The 18,601-nt window shown below is 43.5% G+C and overlaps 1 protein-coding gene across 8 annotated transcripts in view; it reads right to left on the bottom strand.

Moving 5' to 3' along the window:
- LOC139539918 (myocyte-specific enhancer factor 2A-like) overlaps positions 1-18,601 on the bottom strand; it is a 131,717-nt gene that overhangs the window by 64,155 nt on the left and 48,961 nt on the right. For all 8 annotated transcript variants that reach the window (XM_071343318.1, XM_071343316.1, XM_071343319.1 and 5 more), the window contains one exon: positions 5,087-5,290. In XM_071343318.1, coding sequence (XP_071199419.1) covers positions 5,087-5,290 — 204 coding nt within the window. The remainder of the gene's footprint in view (positions 1-5,086; positions 5,291-18,601) is intronic.

Here is an 18,601-nt window from a genome sequence, read left to right as displayed (position 1 = left end):
TTCAGACCACCACACACACACCCACACATACATATTAAGATGGCGCCGAAGAGGATGGCTGACGTTTTACATGCCCATAACCAATTGTGCTATTTTGTTCGTTTTTTTTGTTTGTAACTTATTTTTTAACTTATTTTGTACATAATGTTGCTGCTACCGTGTCTTATGACCGAAAATAACTTCTGGACATCAGAATTGGGATTACTCACCACGGACTGGAAGAAGTTCTTTCCTTTAACGAGTCCGACGAGAAAGATATACTGCTCTCCCGGGAACAGGCCCAGATCCCCGTCATTTGGGTGAAGAAAAGACGGAGGAAAAGATGACGCAGATCGGGCTGTATTTTGGGAATCCGTAGGCGAGCGAGTAAACTCCCATTGCCATCTATTCTACTTGCTAACATGCAATCATTGAAAAATAAAATGTATGACCTACGATTACGATCATCCTACCAACGGGACATTAAGAACTGAAATATCCGGGGCCTCCCGGGTGGCGCAGTGGTCTAGGGCACTGCATCGCAGTGCTAGCTGCGCCACCAGAGTCTCTGGGTTCGCGCCCAGGCTCTGTCGCAGCCGGCCACGACCGGGAGGTCCGTGGGGCGACGCACAATTGGCATAGCGTCGTCCGGGTTAGGGAGGGTTTGGCCGCTAGGGATATCCTTGTCTCATCGCGCTCCAGCGACTCCTGTGGCGGGCCGGGCGCAGTGCGCGCTAACCAAGGGGGCCAGGTACACGGTGTTTCCTCCGACACATTGGTGCGGCTGGCTTCCGGGTTGGAGGCGCGCTGTGTTAAGAAGCAGTGCGGCTTGGTTGGGTTGTGCTTCGGAGGACGCATGGCTTTCGACCTTCGTCTCTCCCGAGCCCATACGGCAGTTGTAGCGATGAGACAAGATAGTAATTACTAGCGATTGGATACCACGAAAATTGGGGAGAAAATGGGATAAAATGTAAATGTAACATTTAAAAAAAATAAGAACTGAAATATCCTATGTTTCACCGAGTCGTGGCTGAACGACGACACGGACAATATAGAGCTGGAGGGATTTTCGTTGGTTGCCATGAAGTGCTTTGAAAGGCTGGCTCACATCAACAGCATCCTCCCAGATACCCTAGACCCACTCCAATTTACATACCCCACCAACAGATCCACAGATGACGCAATCTCATTCGCACTCCACACTGCACTTTCCCAACTGGACAAAAAGAACACCTATGTGAGAATGCTGTTCATTGACTAACAGCTCAGCGTTCAACACCATAGTGCCCACGATGCTCATCACTAAGCTAAGGACCCTGGGACTAAACACCCCCCTCTGCAACTGGATCCTGGACCTCCTGACCGGCCGCCCACAGGTGGTAAGGGTAGGCAACAACACATCCGCCACGCTGATCCTCAACACTCGGGCCCCTCAGCGGTGTGTACTTAGTCCCCTCCTGTTCTCCCTGTTCACCCATGATTGCGTGGGTAGGCCTGATCACCATCAACGATGAGACGGCCTATAGGGAGGAGGTCAGAGAACTGGCAGTGTGGTGCCAGGACAACAACCTCTCCCTCAATGTGAGCAAGACAAAGGAGCTGATCGTGGACTACAGGAAAAGGCGGGCCGAACCGGCCCCCATTAACATCACTAGGGCTGTAGTGGAGCGGCTCGAGAGTTTCAAGTTCCTTGGTGTCCACATCACCAACGATCTGTCATGGTCCAAACACACCAAGACAGTCGTGAATAGGGCACGACAAAACCTTTTTCCCCCACAGGAGACTGAAAAGATTTGGCATGGTCCCGAGATGCTCAAAAAGTTCTACAGCTGCACCATTTATGAGCATCCTGACCAATTGCATCACCGCCTGATATGGCAACTGCTCGGCATCTGACCGTAAGGGGGTAGTGTGTACGGCCCAGTACATCACTGGGGCCAAGCTTCCTGCAATCCAGTGTCAGAGGAAAGCCCATAAAATTGTCAGAGACTCCAGTCAACCAAGTCATAGACTGTTTTCTCTACTACCGCACGGCAAGCGCTACCGGAGCGCCAAGTCTAGGACCAAGTCAAGGCTTCTTAACAGCTCCTACCCCCAAGCCATAAGACTGCTGAACAATTAATCAAATGGCCACCGGACTATTTACATTGACCCCCCCTCCATTTGTTTTGTATACTGCTGCTTCTTGCTGTTTATTATCTATGCATAGTCACTTCACCCCTACCTACATGTATAAATTACCTCTAACCTGCACCCCCGCACACTGACTTGGTACCGGTAGCCCCTGTATATGGCCTCGTTATTGTTATGTGATTGTCTAACTTTTTATTATTTTTTATTTTTTACTTTAGTTTATTTGGTAAATAGTTTCTTAACTCTTCTTGAACTGCACTGTTGGTTAAGGGCTTGCAAGTAACATTTCACGGTAAGGTCTACACTTCTATTCGGCGCATGTGACAAATAAAGTTTGATTTGATTCACGCACGCATACACACATGCACAGACACACATTCACGCTCAAGCACAGCGCTCTGAGCCTGCTGTTCTGGTATCGACAGCAGAGCCAAGTTTAAGACAAAGTCCATAGCTCTCCGCTGGGCTATCAAACGGTGCCCCAGGCATACATCCATCTGTGGGAAACATGGCAAATGCTCTCCCACACTGCAAGGCCCAGCCTTTATCTATAGATGGTACTACTGAGCAGGAATGTGACCTTTGATTTGGCTTCGCACATGGAATTGGACCGTATGCTGCCCAATGAAAACTCAGAAAGGATTTGCTTGGTCTCTCAAGCAAGGCAGATGAGCAGGTAACTGTTTGTGTGGCAATTATCAGTTTAATGCAATTTATACATTTAGATAAGTGTCAGGGTAAGTGTCTCCATGTGAGACACATCAACACAGAGAGAGAGAGGGAGAGAGAGAGAGGTGGCTCATTAGGAGTGCAGTCATCCTATATCCCAATGACACTGACTACACCGATAGGAAAGCAGCAGCCAGCCAACCAGATAGACATTCATATCATGGCACAAATACAATTTCTGTTTTTGTCTTTTCGAAAGGGTAGTCCGTGTTCTAATGATAAAGATCATGCTTAAAAGTGCAGACATCTATCGGCAATCTCTGTGCTCTGTGAGAATAAAAGGACATCCTTTGTCTATTATTGAAGAGGCCGTCTGGCTTTCTCTATAAGAACACTCCACAACAAGATGCAGCCAACAGCCTGGGCTATATCTGATAAGCCCACAGCAGACACTGAGCTCAGTCTAACGGCTCTGACGTTTGCTCTTGTGCCGCATGCACTTTTTGGACCAGTGAATGGTGGCTTGTGTGGAAATGTTCAAAAGTGGAGCCTGGACAGGCCTGGTTACTTCTGCTCTGCTTCTTCACTTCTGAACCTTGGCCACATAGCCAGCAGGGCTAGAGGGATTTGCACATATCTGCACAGATGCTGGCCGAGTGAGCAGGGACAACGCTGCATTGTTCTCGCCTTTCGTTCGTGCAGCAAGAGCAGGGCAGTATCCTTGCAGATGGCTAGAGGGGCTACGTGGGAAATGAACAGATCCCCACCAGCATGTACTACACTTGAGTTAGTGATGGACCATTGGCAGTGCTCCCTAGAGATGACACTGTGTGCCGTACTGAGTATAGTACATGCCAATTACAAGATACAGCTGACACGTACATCAATAATATACAATACTGTAGCAATAGACACATACACTACCATACTGTAGAATCTCTATGGGTATCTCTACAAAAAGGAAACAAGGAACAAATAGCAAACAATGAATCAATGAATGATTCCATCTATGAGAAACAGTTTTTGTACTTGATAAATACAAGGACTCCCAAGTCACAACAGAAAACAAACATGGTGTCACTGTTACATAAGGGTGGAGTGTGTCCATTTATTTTTAATGCAGGTGAGACCCATCTCAGCTCAGAGGGAGAGAGCATAGGACCTCTGATAGAGGACTGAGACTGCTGGATGCCAGAGCACTGTTTTGCAGCTCTGCCAAGCAGGTAATTCAATAGCAGCAGTAACATGAACAAAATATACCCGGCACAGCTGACTCCTTTTATGCAATTTTACTAATTTCTTTAAGTGAAATTTATTTTAAAAAATGTGGGATTCTTGGAATTTGTGTATTCATCATGCTCTTTAAACTCATGAAGTCTCTCTGTTGGACAGATTAATAATAAGGTATGTTTGAGTGAAGTCTGCCAGTGAAAACACAAGTGTATTACGATGCAGCTAGCAGTGCAGAAACCAGGGCAATGTCTGTCCTGTTTAATGAAAACACATCAGTCAAACTTGAAACACAAGACCTAGTCTGTGTCTACTTTAAATATTGGCTTGCAAAACAAATAAAGCACTTTTATTGTTATTATCATGAATTTTAAACTGGGCATAAATGTGTTTGTTTTTCATTTAGTCAAGAGTGAAGACACTAGCTTCAGAAAACAGATTCTGAATAGGTTGAAAAACGATAAGTGCGTCAGTGGGAGGGATTTGGATCCCGATGGATCCACAATCTCCCCCATTTTCTTTGCAGTGATGCTCTTGGCCGACAAATTTGATAGGCTGGCATAACAAGTGGCTTCTTCTTCTTCTGTGAGTGTTTGGGCATGTAGAGGGATACTAGCTGCCAGGGAGACCAAGTGCTGCTGGAATTCTCTCCAACACTCTCAGAGCCAATAGGAATCTCGAAAGTATGTTCATTACATAATGCTATGTAATTAAACCTAACATCTGAGTAAAGTATAGGCTTTTTGTCTTAAACAGTGGTATAATGATTCTGGGATTCATCCATGCAGGTATAGACAGTACAGTCAGTATCTGGGGGAAACAGAGTTTCCATGCTGTTTGGACAGCTACTGAGTGAAGGCCTGTGCAGCGGTAGATTTTTATTGTCGGTTGCTGGACTGAACTGAAGCTCAACTTATCATAGGCTGCAGATGTCCCCTGCCCTATCTGTCTGGTAGCTAGAAGGAAACTGTTACAAGCCCTTCAGTCTCCAATGCCCAAACATTGTATTTTTTCCCTGTATAAGCATATGCATGGTTTCCTGCCCTGATACAGTGAAAATGTAAAGCCAACTCACCTCGACAATGTCGGAGTTGGTTCTGCTCTCGTGGGGCTCGTTGTACTCAGTGTATTTGAGCAGGACCTTGTCCATATCTGTGCTTGCATACTGAAAGAGTTTGTTTGAGCTGTTGAATATGATCAGGGCTATCTCACAGTCACATAGAACGCTGAGCTCATAGGCCTTCTTCATTAGCCCAAACTTCCTCTTCGTGAAGGTAACCTGAGGAGACAGTGACCATCATCATCAGTTACACACAGAACAAAATCAGATAAAAAAATTACTATTCAAATTCAGAAAATATGCATAGATACATCCACACATATTTAGTATGCATGTATAAAAGAGGGTGATTAAACAGAATTGGAAATGATGTTGAGCAGCAGCCTGGGGGTGTTCTTACTGGTTGGATAGGGGTCAGTCTGCAGCAGCACAGTTTCAGAACTAATAATAAGACACTTTCCTATCTCCATCTCTCATAATACACAAGTCATAAGTGTATCCCTTTAGGAAAACTACAGTGAGGATATGAGGCTGGTGTGATTGGTTAGCAGGCCAGAGGTCAGGCAGTGTAAAGTCATGTAGTGGCTAGGTAAGCTGAATTAGGATGTTGGGAACAGGAATCCATACATTACATTAGCTCCTGACTCCATGTACGGTATGGACAGCGGTCCCTCCCTGCCCCTGCATCACTCTGCCTGTAACACGATCCCACAGACGGGACTGTAGGTCATGCATCACTCCAGGGGTGCTGAAACCTAACCCTCTCTGCAGACTTTCTGTCCTGCACCTCTTCAGCTCTGTATCTGTGGTTGCCTGTACCCGATACACACGTCATTATGTAGCACTGCTTTATTGCCTATGCAGTAATGTATGCTATGACCCTCTATTATTGTAAAACCTCATCCAGACAAACAGGGAAACAAGGAATGCAGATGTTCTTCCATTGGTATATTTTACAGGCAGTGTACTTTGAGACTGTACAAGCGGTTCTGTAATGTTGTTTATGTGAAACACCTCCTCGATAGCATTTATGCAAGCTTATCATCCTCACAGTGTGTGCACCATGTAAAGTGCATTCAGTTACAGTACAGTGAGAGCTATTCTATGGATATGCCAGTGAAAGCTGTGCTTTAGGCCAAAGCAGAGTGAATGTGTCTGTATTCACTTCCACCAATTTCACTGACCTACTAAGAGGAGCTAGGCAGATGAGCTAGCTTTGTTCAAATTTAATTGGTCACAGCTTGTGCCTACCCTCATTTAAAATGGCATAATGCAACATAATCCTATGAGTTGTATAGCTTCTCTGTCTCAACTGAGCCAGTGGGGTCACTTCAACTGTGAAAAATGAATTTCAAATGTTCCACACTACAGGTAATTACACAGGCCCTTTCCACATGTCAGGTTTGGACATGGTGACAAAACCAAACACCAGAATAACATTTCCTAAAATGACACAGTTTAAATGCACGAGTTGCAAGTTTTAGAACATGTTAAGTTAATGACCTTTGACATATGGATATATACGAGTCCTGCTGGAGAGCAGTTTCTCTGTCCATTGCTTTTGTGCATGTCATAGTGTTTATTTGTGCTGTGGAGGCAATACGCTTCATGAGGGCAGACAAGGGTATGTGCCATCTCTGTATCCTTGGTCCACAGAGGACCAGTCCTCATTCTGTTCTCATCAGACCTGACTATAACAATGTATAGTACAGTAGGCTACAGTAGCTCCTGGTGCAGGTTAATGGGCCGGCATATGACAAGTCAAACCACCTGACATTGACCTCCCTTGACTCACTCTCCTCCTCAGAGCTGCTTGCTTGTTTACTTGTTTGTTTGTTTAACCGTCTGGAAAGCACTGACTGTCATGTGGGAAAATAATTAACAAATTGACAGCCTTTTAGCAGATGAGTGTGTCTGCTAAGCTAAGCCACGGAGGGAGGGAGAAGTCACCTTTTAGCAGGAAGCAGGCAGCTAACCCTGGGTGAGTGAACTGAACTGGTGAACTTTGTTCCACCTGGCTGGGCTGGCCCTCAGTGTGCTGAGTGGAGTAGCAGGGCCACAGCGCTGTGCTGACCCAGGCTCCTGCTTCATTTCACCCAGAGGAGCACAGAGACCTGGATCAGCCCGCATCGCCCCAGCAGAGCCAGCTGCTCTTAAAGAGGAGTGTTCCCTATTCTAGTATACTGTCTGTATCCTTTCACTGACTGGAGATACTGTAGGATGTCAGAAATGGTTTCTGTACTGTATTCTCTTATCAGAGAATAAAATACAGACCATGTCAAACAACATGCCCACATACTGTGCTTCATACTAATGTACAATGAGCGACATTTTGATCATCGACTAATATCTTAGATGCAGCGAGAACAAGCTGCTTGTGTCATGACTGTCAGTAGCCTACACCGCAGAGTTGAGACCTTGCTAAGGCGTGGGCCTTTGGGTTGACACCCCTCTCAGTGGAAAACCACAAGCACCTTTGAGTTCACGTGGGCTAGTCTATAGGTAGTGTTTTCCTATGGCTCGCAAAGAAACCCCCACACACAGACACCATTCTATGGGTTCCTCAAGGATTTCGGTGGTGTAATGATTATGTTCAGTTAATGCACTGTCTAATTCATGCAATTCACGGTGACAGCAAAAGTGCTATCCACTGTAAATCATGTGAAACAAACTTCTTTTGAGTACCACAAGTTACTAGTGTGTTACTATTACTCTCTACCAAACATTCAACTGCAAATATGGAAACAGAAAATGACTAAACTATTCTAAACTCTGAACTTAAAATGCATCTATTTCTCCATATTTTTGCAGCCTTTGATAAGGTTATTATAATAACCCACACAATGCCTACCAGACAGACAGTAATTATATTAGGATTTTTCACCTGACTATGAGCCTGGATGAAAACCTTGACCTTTTCAGATTCTCTCTCATTGCTAGTGACGAGCTGGGGGTGCTAATTCTGCTCTCATAGAAAACTTTCTCCAACTACTTTTCCTTCATGACTCCACCACTCATCCTATGAAGTGCACGTCTCAGGCATTGCTGTTCCAAAATTCTATGGACACACCTACTCATTCAAGGGTTTTTCTTTATTTTTATTATTTTCTACATTGTAGAATAATAGTGAAAACATCAAAACTATGAAATAACACATATGGAATCATGTAGTAACCAAAAAAGTGTTAAACAAATCAAAATATATGTTATATTTGAGAATCTTCAAAGTAGCCACCCCCCAAAAATAATAATTGCCTTGACAGTTTTGCGCACTCTTGGCATTAATTCAACCAGCTTCATAATGTAGTCAGCTGGAAGACATTTCAATTAACAGGTGTGCCTTGTTAAAAAATTATTTGGGGAATTTCTTTCCTTCTTAATGCATTTGAGCCAATCAGTTGTGTTGTGACAAGGTAGGGGGGTATACAGAAGATAGACCTATTTGGTTAAAAAACATGTCCATATTATGACGAGAACAGGTCAAATAAGCAAAGAGAAACGACAGTCCATCATTACTTTAAGACATGAAGGTCAGTCAATACGGAAGAATTTCAATGATGAAACTGTCTCTCATGTGTAATGAACACGATGGGAAACAGAGAGCTGGTTTCAAGCGCGGTGCGCAGCAGGTGTTTATTGTAAAGGACCACAGGAGGAGGCAGGTAGATGGGTCCAGGGGCAGGGGCAGGGGCAGTCTTACACAGGGGTCCAAAAAGGCATCAGTACAGGCAGGGAAAAGGCTAGTAATGTCATACGGGAGATCAGGCAATAGGTTGATAACAGGAAATCCAATATGCTAAAGTACAGGCATGTAGACTAGGGATGGGCAACTTTGATGGAGGTGGAGCCACAATAAATCTGAACTCATCATGAGGGGCCGCAGTTGCTCACGGGTCTATGTCCATACCCACACATTCATTCAACTGATTTGTGCAATCAATCTATTTGTGCAGTGAAATTACTTAACTCTCTTAACAATGCATTATACCAGTAGCCAGGGCCGGCCCTAGCCTTCTGGGGGCCTAATCAAGATTTTGTTGGGGGCCCCCCCACCTCGCGGGCAAAACATTTTACTGGCCCCTGTCTTAACGGCGGAGAGAAGAATTTAAGTTTAAAAGTTAATTTCCTGCAATTCTACACATTGTGCCATGACTTATGACATGTTAAAGGTAGACTCATTGACATGACGTAGACAAAGAAAGTAAACAGCATAGTGGGTGCTGATGCACAACCAAATTTCGAAATTGTACTTTGCGTATTCTACTATTCTAACTATCAACAGTAATCTATCACTGTCCATCTGTGCGCCCTGGCACCAGCTGAGAGAGTGACCCGGGCCCCCTGGCTGTGCAGCACTAGAGTACAGTACTAGGCACAGGGCCTTCCTTCATGTCCTGTCTGGCTGGATCAGCTCTGACGAGGGGAACGGACATCCACAAGTCCCCCATTCCAATGGATCACTGTAGCACCCAGAGGTCTGGCCAGCCAGCTGCGCTTGACCTTGAAACCTAACTGTAAGATTCTTCCCATTAAACTTCATGAAATGAGCCCACCGCTCAAGCTCTTCTGCTAGGTCTACATTGATAGTGTATGTATAGAGTTTAGTTGAACAATTTCACTATTCAACTCGTCTGAGCTGGTGAGAGGACTGCTACTAGAAAAATGATGTAATTATTGTTCAGTATTGGACGTCATTTGAATCACTACAGTCATTCCAGTTTTTCTGCTCCTGATGGGCACATTGTCTCTGCTTTTTAACCTGACAACAGGAGCAGACCACTAAACTTCCCTCACTAACCTCTTGCTAATACTTAAATATGGGAAAACAAAACATAATAGTATCTGTTTCACATACAGCTGCTACCCTCTCATTTGTAAGGCAGTTAAAGATTCTACTTTTCAAACATGTGTCATAGGCAGTACACTCCATCTAGCATCCCCCGTTTTCCCTGTTGTCTCTCTCTCCATTCTCTATCACCACGGATTTTACCTGTTCAAAAAAGAACGGAGTTGGCCTGAGAGCTTTCAGAGTTTCAGAGCGGGGAGAGAAAGGGATGAAAAATAGAGATGTGCTCCGATGCTTCCCCGGTGAGAGAGGGAGAGATGGGGAGAGAGCGAGAGAGAGAGAGAGAGAGAAGGAGAGAGCAGCACTGTGCCCACGAGCATGTGACGTGCCAAAGCCAAATCCAAAGTGAGCCACAGCAAGGGCAGGCAACCCTCCACCCAGCAGGAAAATCATCAAACTTTTAATGACTTGGGCAATTACCCCCGGTGAGCCTGCTTAATGGCATCCAGAGGACGTCGTTAGACATGAGGAGCTAGCTACGCAGAGCTCTCTAGGCCAGCCACAGCCAGCCTCACTCCACTCCACTACCAAACAAGGCCAATCTGTACCTTTCACTGGGAGGGAGACCCCACACATGCTGCTGCTAAAAACTCCTTCTCGGCTCTTCCATGGGCTCTCACGTTGTTATGTTGTACTATTCATGAGGCAAGGACCGTCACAACACAGTCAAGCCACAACAGAGAGCTTCTCTGTTTGCAAGGCACTTCTCATCAGGCCATGTGAGCGTACTTGAGCCAGATTCGCCCTCAGGGATTCATCTCAGAACATTCCCCTACTCTTCAATTATCCAGCCAGACTGTCTAAATGAGACAGGTGAGTGTTATCATTAGGAGTTGTAATTGTAGGGTGGTGCTGAGCTGAGGATGGATCTATCCACAGTGATCCTGTTGTCCAGCTCCATTATAGCATTCATCCCTTACACAGGTTTTCAATTAGCATGTCAGGCAGGCTGCTCTGCTCTGTGAGGCTGGCTGAGCTGAAGCTTCTCTCTCCCTCCCTTTGCCTGCACTAAGGGCCACACTCAGGGACTGGTGTCTAGAACGGGGTGGGCTCTCTGTACCAGCGTACTGTACTCATGACAGGACCTCAGCCTCCATCTTTCATACACCTAGAGGATGAAGAGAACAGTAGAACCAAGGGGATCTAGGGTGAGCATCATAAAATAATGCTATGGTTATGAAATATACATCTATTCATAAAAAAGTGATTTGGCTAAAACGTTGGCTTTTATTACATTTTAGAGAATTCATAGGCGAGTCACTGCAAAGGTAATCAAAGAAACATCCTAGAAATGACACACTTTACGTGCTCTGCCTGAGCTCATTTCTGCATGGGCTCTTGAGTCTAATCCATTTGTTTTGATAGATAGTGCAATTACAGACCTCCCAGCCCATGCCACACTCGCTGCCATAAATCGTGAAAGGTCAACAGCCGTTCCAGAGCACTTCCAGTGATGATATGAGAAGACGACCCCCCCCCCCGCGCAGCGTCCTGTATTACCACGCTATTTAATTAGCCTACTTAAGGCATTCGTTCACTTTAACGCTATGAATACGGATTGCTGGCAGTGAAGCCACACGGATAACGATTCTAATTGTCTTCCGACAATGAGCTCGTATGCTAATGGTCGTTTCCCCTTGGTTAGGAGCACACCCCAGGGACAGGCCACTGTGTGTTTCAAGGTCCATGGAGAGAAGATACACACACATCACATTACCATGGTGAAGCTTCATTTTAGCAGCACTCCCAGTGTATTCACAGTGTGCCCTATTCTCATAGAAGAGTCTCTGTTGCTGAGCCAGCGAAACCACAGTAATGGTAGCGCCTGGGCACTACTGATAACCATTATGGGAGATGAAGTGTGACATTTCAGAATCGTATGGAAAGACAACACACACATAAATGACTAAGCAGTGTGTGTCTCCGCGCCTGTACTTTTCTGTAAAACAATACAGTACTGTAAGTGTATTTCCCTTCTACACTTTACTCTACAAGACGCAAGTTTTCAGAGGGTTCCCAGCTTGTCAATTCAGCAATCAGAAACAACGTTCTTGAATGTACGTTCTTGCTTCCTTCCTTTTCCTTTTATGCTGATGTCACAGGTCAGTGCAGATGGTGCAGATACTAATGCTCTGGCATGAGTCTGTTCACCCCTGGATTGCTATTTAGATCCCACCCAGAAGCAGGTGTTATGCTGATAATTGGCCCATTGTGTAGATTTTGGTATCTCACTTGACTGAGCTGCATCCCACACAGTAACTGTCAGAGACATGGTGGAGCTCGAGCAGAGCAGCTGAGGGGCAGGGTCACGAGGTCTCATGTTATCACCCTCAGGAGGGTGAGCAAAACCCCAATTAACTTTCTGTGCGCATGGCATGAAAGTTGTTTCACCTGCTAGAGAGTGCAAATGATATTTTGAGAGGGTGCGAATAGGATACATCCTATTTTTATATTTATTCTCAGTAATACCAATTACACCACCGAAGACATTCTTTGAAAAACTATACTCGGTCATAAAAGTATATTTGGAAGAAAATTAAACGTATTCTACAAGAACCAATATCCAATTCTAAAAACACAACCCTATGGAACAATCCTTAGATAGCTTTTCAGAATTCCCCGATAAATTGGTCCAAATGGAAAACTAAAAACATAGAAAGCGTAAATGACTTGGTAATAGGAAATACATTTATTTCGATGACAGAATTAAAAAGCAGTTTGGACTGACCAATGGGCCCCTGTACGCCTATGTAGACATTCCATTAAAAATCAACATTTTCCAGCTATAATAGTCATTTACAACATTAACAATGTTTACACTGTATTTCTGATCAATTCGATGTTATTTTAATGGACCAAAAAATGTGCTTTCTTTAAAAAACAAGGACACTTCTAAGTGACCCCAAACTTTTGAACAGTAGGGTACTTTTAATCCGTCTGTCTACATATTTCAAGACATGGCATATGAGGGTGCAGTGAGATACCCGATGGGTTGGACGGTACTTTTCTTGTCAATCATCTTGTAAAAACGTATACTTAAAAACTGGAAATAAACCAATCGTCCCTTGTTAACATAATGGAAAGGTCAAATGCTTTATTACCTAAATGTTGAAAGTGCGTGGGCAACGGAGAGAAACAAAATGGTGCAGTTTGAGGCCAAGTGGCGGAGAGTGATGCGGGCGCTGGAGAGAGGGTGTGAGCAGGTGGGTCTGGGTAGGTCTGATGTCATTGATGTGCGACAGTATGCTGTCATTTGTACATGTATGTTTTGTATTGTTAAATATATATATATATATATATATATCTTACCCCCAAAAAAGGATATATCCTATTGGATCGGGATCAAAAGACCACTTCTCCATACTTTATCAAAAGTGTAATGCAAACTCTAGGGATCCCTGTTCTCCACGGCTATACAGTAGGCCTCTGAGACAGTGGTTGAGTAGACAGGACTGGGATGTGTTGTGCTATTTAGGGTTTATATTTAGCGTGAGCAGGCAGACAGACTGAATTCCAGGGCAGGCCTCTCTACTCTGTGGCTGGCCAGTACCAGAGCCATGGCAGATAGAGTCGAGGGACAGAAGGGTGCTGTGTGTCCGGCTGACTGACCCACCCTGCTAATGACAGGGTGCTGTGGTGCAGTGGCTGCTCCTAATTACTACCAAGTAGCTGCAACCGTATGGAGCCGCGCGGAGCACAGCGAGGGGCCCTGTCAGGCCAAGGGACAAGTCCTCCAGTGTGGAGAGGCCGCAGTCACCCCACTTCGCCCTGCTCACTCACTGCTCAGTGCTCTGGGTTCACTCCCACGCCAAGAAGCCCCTGCTGCAGCCTGCTATACTGCTGCTGCCTCATCAACTTCTCTGGCTGAAATTGCAGGGTGGCGGGGGAATCGTGTCTGTAAATATGACTGCACTGACAAAAAATGCCATGGTGCCTGTTTATCCGGCTGGGACTTTGGGGACATTCATATTGTCAGTGACAGCAGCCGAGCTGCAGTTCCATAAAACAGGTAACCTATCCAAAACACTACCCAATATAGAAATGGCCTCTCTTGTGAACAGTATTTCAGTTGACAGTCAATATAATGGTTTAGATATGTTTTGCATTATTTCTGCATCTAATCTTTTCTGATAATAAATGCTGTTGAGATTAGGCTTAATTTATAAACTCAGTTTAAATTACATGATTACATTACTTTGTTTCATAACACCAGTTTATACCTAGAAAATCTATCTTTATATGGAATATAAACATATTTCATGCCAGCTCATCCCATCTTTTCTCAACATTGAAGGTATATCATTTTACAGCTAACCCCTACACTGGATAGATACACTTTATCTTACAGTACTGGATAATGGTAATGTATTACAAACAATAAATTACATCTGTTGGATTGAAAATACTTGAAGCACACTTGAATACCAGAGAACATTGCTACCTCAAATAGAAATGGTTGCTAACATGAAAACATACAGTCCTGTGCAGGGCCGTGCACAGACCTTTCAGGGGGCAGGTGCTCGAAATGAAAAAAGGGTGCACATCCCCCTTTCATAATCAATATCTAGGAATTCATAACATACCAATTGCCTCTTTAGCGAATTTTTTATTTATTTCTGCAACAAAACACAAATTGTAAGCAAGCTATTAATTTACAGTGCCTCCTAAGATATGATTGACATTGGGAAATAAGAGTGGGCTATCAGCTGATCATTGACGTTGATGATTGATGTATTTGGTATTTTATTAGGATCTCCATTAGCTGTTGCAAAAGCAGCAGCTACTCTTCCTGGGGTCCACACAAAACATGACATAATACAGAAAATGAATAGACAAGAACAGCTCAAGGACAGAACTACATACATTTTTTTTAAAGGCACACGTAGTCTATATATCAATGCACACACAAACTATCTAGGTCAAATAGGGGAGAGGCGTTGTGGCGTGAAGTGTTGCTTTATCTGTTTTTTGAAACCAGGTTTGCTGCTTATTTGAGCAATATGAGATGGAACGGAGTTCCATGCAATAATGGTTCTTTATAATACTGTACGCTTTCTTGAATTTGTTCTGGATTTGGGTACTGTGAAAAGACCCCTGGTGGCATGTCTAGTGGGGTAAGTGTGTGTCAGAGCTGTGTGAAAGTTAACTATGCAAACAATTTGTGATTTCAACACATTCATGTTTCTTATAAAAAAAGAAGTGATGCAGTCAGTCTCTCCTCAACTCTTAGCCAAGAGAGACTGGCTTGCACAGTATTTATATCAGCACTCTGATTACAATGAAGAGCGAGACGTGCCGCGCTGTTCTGGACCAGCTGCAGCTTAACTAGGTCTTTCCTTGCAGCACTGGACCACACGACTGGACAATAATCAAGATTAGACCAAACTAGAGCCTGCAGAACTTGTGTTGTCAAAAAGCAGAGCATCCCTTTAGACCTCTCCCCATCTTTACAACCATTGAATATATATGTATTGTTTTTCCCTTTAATTTAACCTTAAATTTAACTGGGCAAGACAGTTAAGAACAAATTCTTATTTACAATGACGGCCTACCAAAAGGCGAAAGGCCTCCTGCGGGGACGGGGGCTGGGATTAAAAATACAAATAAATGAAATAACAAATATAGGACAAAACACACATCATGACAAGAGAGACAACACAACACTACATAAAGAGAGACCTAAGACAACAACATAGCATGACAGCAACACATGACAACACAGCACGGTAGCAACACAACATGACAACAACATGGTAGCAACACAACATGGCAGCAGCTAGGGTTGCACATTTTGGGGAATATTCAGAGGTGGAAACTTTCTGTGGGAATTAACGGAAATATATGGGAATTAATGGAAATATATGCAAATTAATATTAATACCATTTAAATATAGATGTTTTTTGCATTGGATATATTTACTATATCATACGGAGAAAGAAACATAAACATTTGATCTTATCTTGAGTAGACATAATTGCAAATGATTAAATCCTTCCAATAGAAAAAATAAATAAAAATAGTTACGAATTTAACTTTAATTAAATGAGTTGACTCTTCACATGTGATGATTACACTGAACAACAAAACAAATGGAATATTGAATAATCCCCAATGATCCATCGCATCTCCCAAAAACGTTTATAACATACATCTGTAAAATGATAGTCTAGAAACTAAAGCTTTGGTTGTCTTCCTCTCAGGCTTTCATGTCTTCTCCCTGGACCTCCTAAATGTCCACCTCTTGAACATCAGACTCCGAGAACTCATCTTCACTGTCACTTTCCAAACTTGTTGAGGATGGCTTGTTGTCAGGCTCAAAGAGCCTCAAATTTGCCCGGAAACCACCAATCTTTCAACCCTTGTATTGGTCAGCCTGTTGAGTGAAGTGGGCAGGGCAGGGCAGGGCAGTACAGATTTCATCTCTTACATCTGCAAGCAGTGTCCGAACAACAGACATGATGGCATTGTCTCCCTCAATCCGTGCAATGGCTACTGCTATAGGTTTTGGGAGTTTCAGGCTGCTTACCACTCTCTCCCAAAATACATCATCCAGGAGGATCCACTTGATGGGGATGTCCATATCGGCAGACTGTGATATGGCCATTTCTTGGAGAGACTCCTTCCCCTCCAGGAGACTGTCAAACATGATGACAACACCACCCCAATGGGTGTTGCTGGGCAGCTTCAATGTGGTGCTCTTATTCTTCTCACTTTGCTTGGTGTGGTAGATTGCTGCTGTAACTTGATGACCCTTCACATACCTAACCATTTCCTTGGCTCTCTTGTAGAGTGTATGCATTGTTTTCAGTGCCATGATGTCCTTGAGGAGCAGATTCAATGCATGAACAGCACAGCCAATGGGTGTGATGTGAGGGTAGAACTCCTCCACTTTAGACCAAGCAGCCTTCATGTTTGCAGCATTGTCTGTCACCAGTGCAAATACCTTCTGTGGTCCAAGGTCATTGATGACTACCTTCAGCTTATCTCCAATGTAGAGACCAGTGTGTCTGTTGTCCTTTGTGTCTGTGCTCTTGTAGAATACCGGTTGAGGGGTGGAGATGATGTAGTTAATTATTCCTTGACCACGAACATTCGACCACACATCAGAGATGATTGCAATACAATGCTTTCTCTATGATTTGCTTGACCTTCACTTGAAATCTGTTAATTTCTGCACCCAGCAAATGAGTAGATAAAGCATGTCTGGTTGGAGGGGTGAATGCTGGCAAACACCATTCAGAAATCTCTTACAATACACATTGCCTGTGAGCATCAGAAGTGAACCAGTTGCACACGCAGCTCGAGCAAGACATTCATCAGCATTTCTCTGACTACGTTCCTCCATTGAGTCAAAAAAACGTCTGATTCCAGGAGGACCATGAGCTGTTGCTATCGATAAGGTGTCTGATTTATCATTTTCACCCTGAATAGAAGTAGAGGGACTTTTGTCAGAGGTTGCTTGTTGTGAGCACTGAGGGAACTTTATGCACTTGGCTAGATAATTCTGCATCTTTGTTGAATTCTTCACATATGATTTGACACAGTATTTGCAAATGTACACTGCTGCAGTAAAATGTCTCCACACATCAGATACTGCCCGTGCCATTTTCCTGTAAAGATTAAAAAAATAAAAATAAAATTCCATGTAAAGATAAAGAGTTAACTTCTTGACGCTAGGGGCCAGATTTTTTTTATTTTTTTTATAACGTTCCCAACGTAAACGGACTATTTCTCAGGCCCAGGTCGTAGAATATGCATATAATTTACAGATTAGGATAGAAAACACTCCAAAGTTTCCAAAACTGTCAAAATATTGTCTGTGAGTATAACAAAACTGATTCTGCAGGCGAAAAGCTGAGGAAATCCAACCCGGAAGTGCTTTTTTACTTTTTTTTATCCCTGTTCTGTTGCCTGCCCCTCCTCCATTTAAAGGCGTATCAACCAGATTCCTTTTCCAATGGCTTCCTCAGGCTGTGACCAGGCTTTAGACATAGTTTCAGGCTTTTATTTTGAAAAATGAGCGAGATTTTTCAAAACGAGTCAGGTGTCCTTTGATTAGTTCCTGCGTGCGAGAGGGGTAGCTCGACATTTTCTTTCTCTCTTTTATTGAGTAGGTTATCGTCCGGTTGAAATATTATTGATTATGTATGTTAAAAACAACCTGAGGATTGATTATAAAAAACGTTTGACATGTTTCTACGAACATTACGGATACTTTTTGGAATTTGTCTGACTTTCAGGAACGGAACGATGCTTTGGTTTTCTGACCATAACGCGCAACCCAAATGGCGTTTTTTTTGTTATAAAACTAATATTTATCGAACAAAAATAACATTTATTGTGTAACTGGGAGTCTCGTGAGTGCAAACATCCGAAGATTATCAAAGGTAAGCGATTAATCTTATTGCTTTTCTGACTTTCGTGACCAAGCTAATATAAGGCTAACTGTTCTAGCATTGACTGATACACTCACAAACGCTTGGATTGCTTTCGCTGTAAAGCATATTTTCAAAATCTGACACGATAGGTGGATTAACAACAACCTAAGCTGTGTTTTGGTATATTTCACTTGTGATTCCATGATTATAAATATTTTTAGGATTATTTTTGAATTTGGCGCTCTGCAATTCAGTGGTTGTTTCGGAAAATGATCCCGGTAACGGGATCCGTAGCACCAAGAAGT

This window comes from Salvelinus alpinus, chromosome 15 (genome assembly GCF_045679555.1).
Source record: "Salvelinus alpinus chromosome 15, SLU_Salpinus.1, whole genome shotgun sequence".
Classification (NCBI taxonomy): domain Eukaryota; kingdom Metazoa; phylum Chordata; class Actinopteri; order Salmoniformes; family Salmonidae; genus Salvelinus; species Salvelinus alpinus.
The sequence above is the reverse complement of the archived record's forward strand: the minus strand, read 5'-3'. Positions and strand labels throughout refer to the sequence as shown.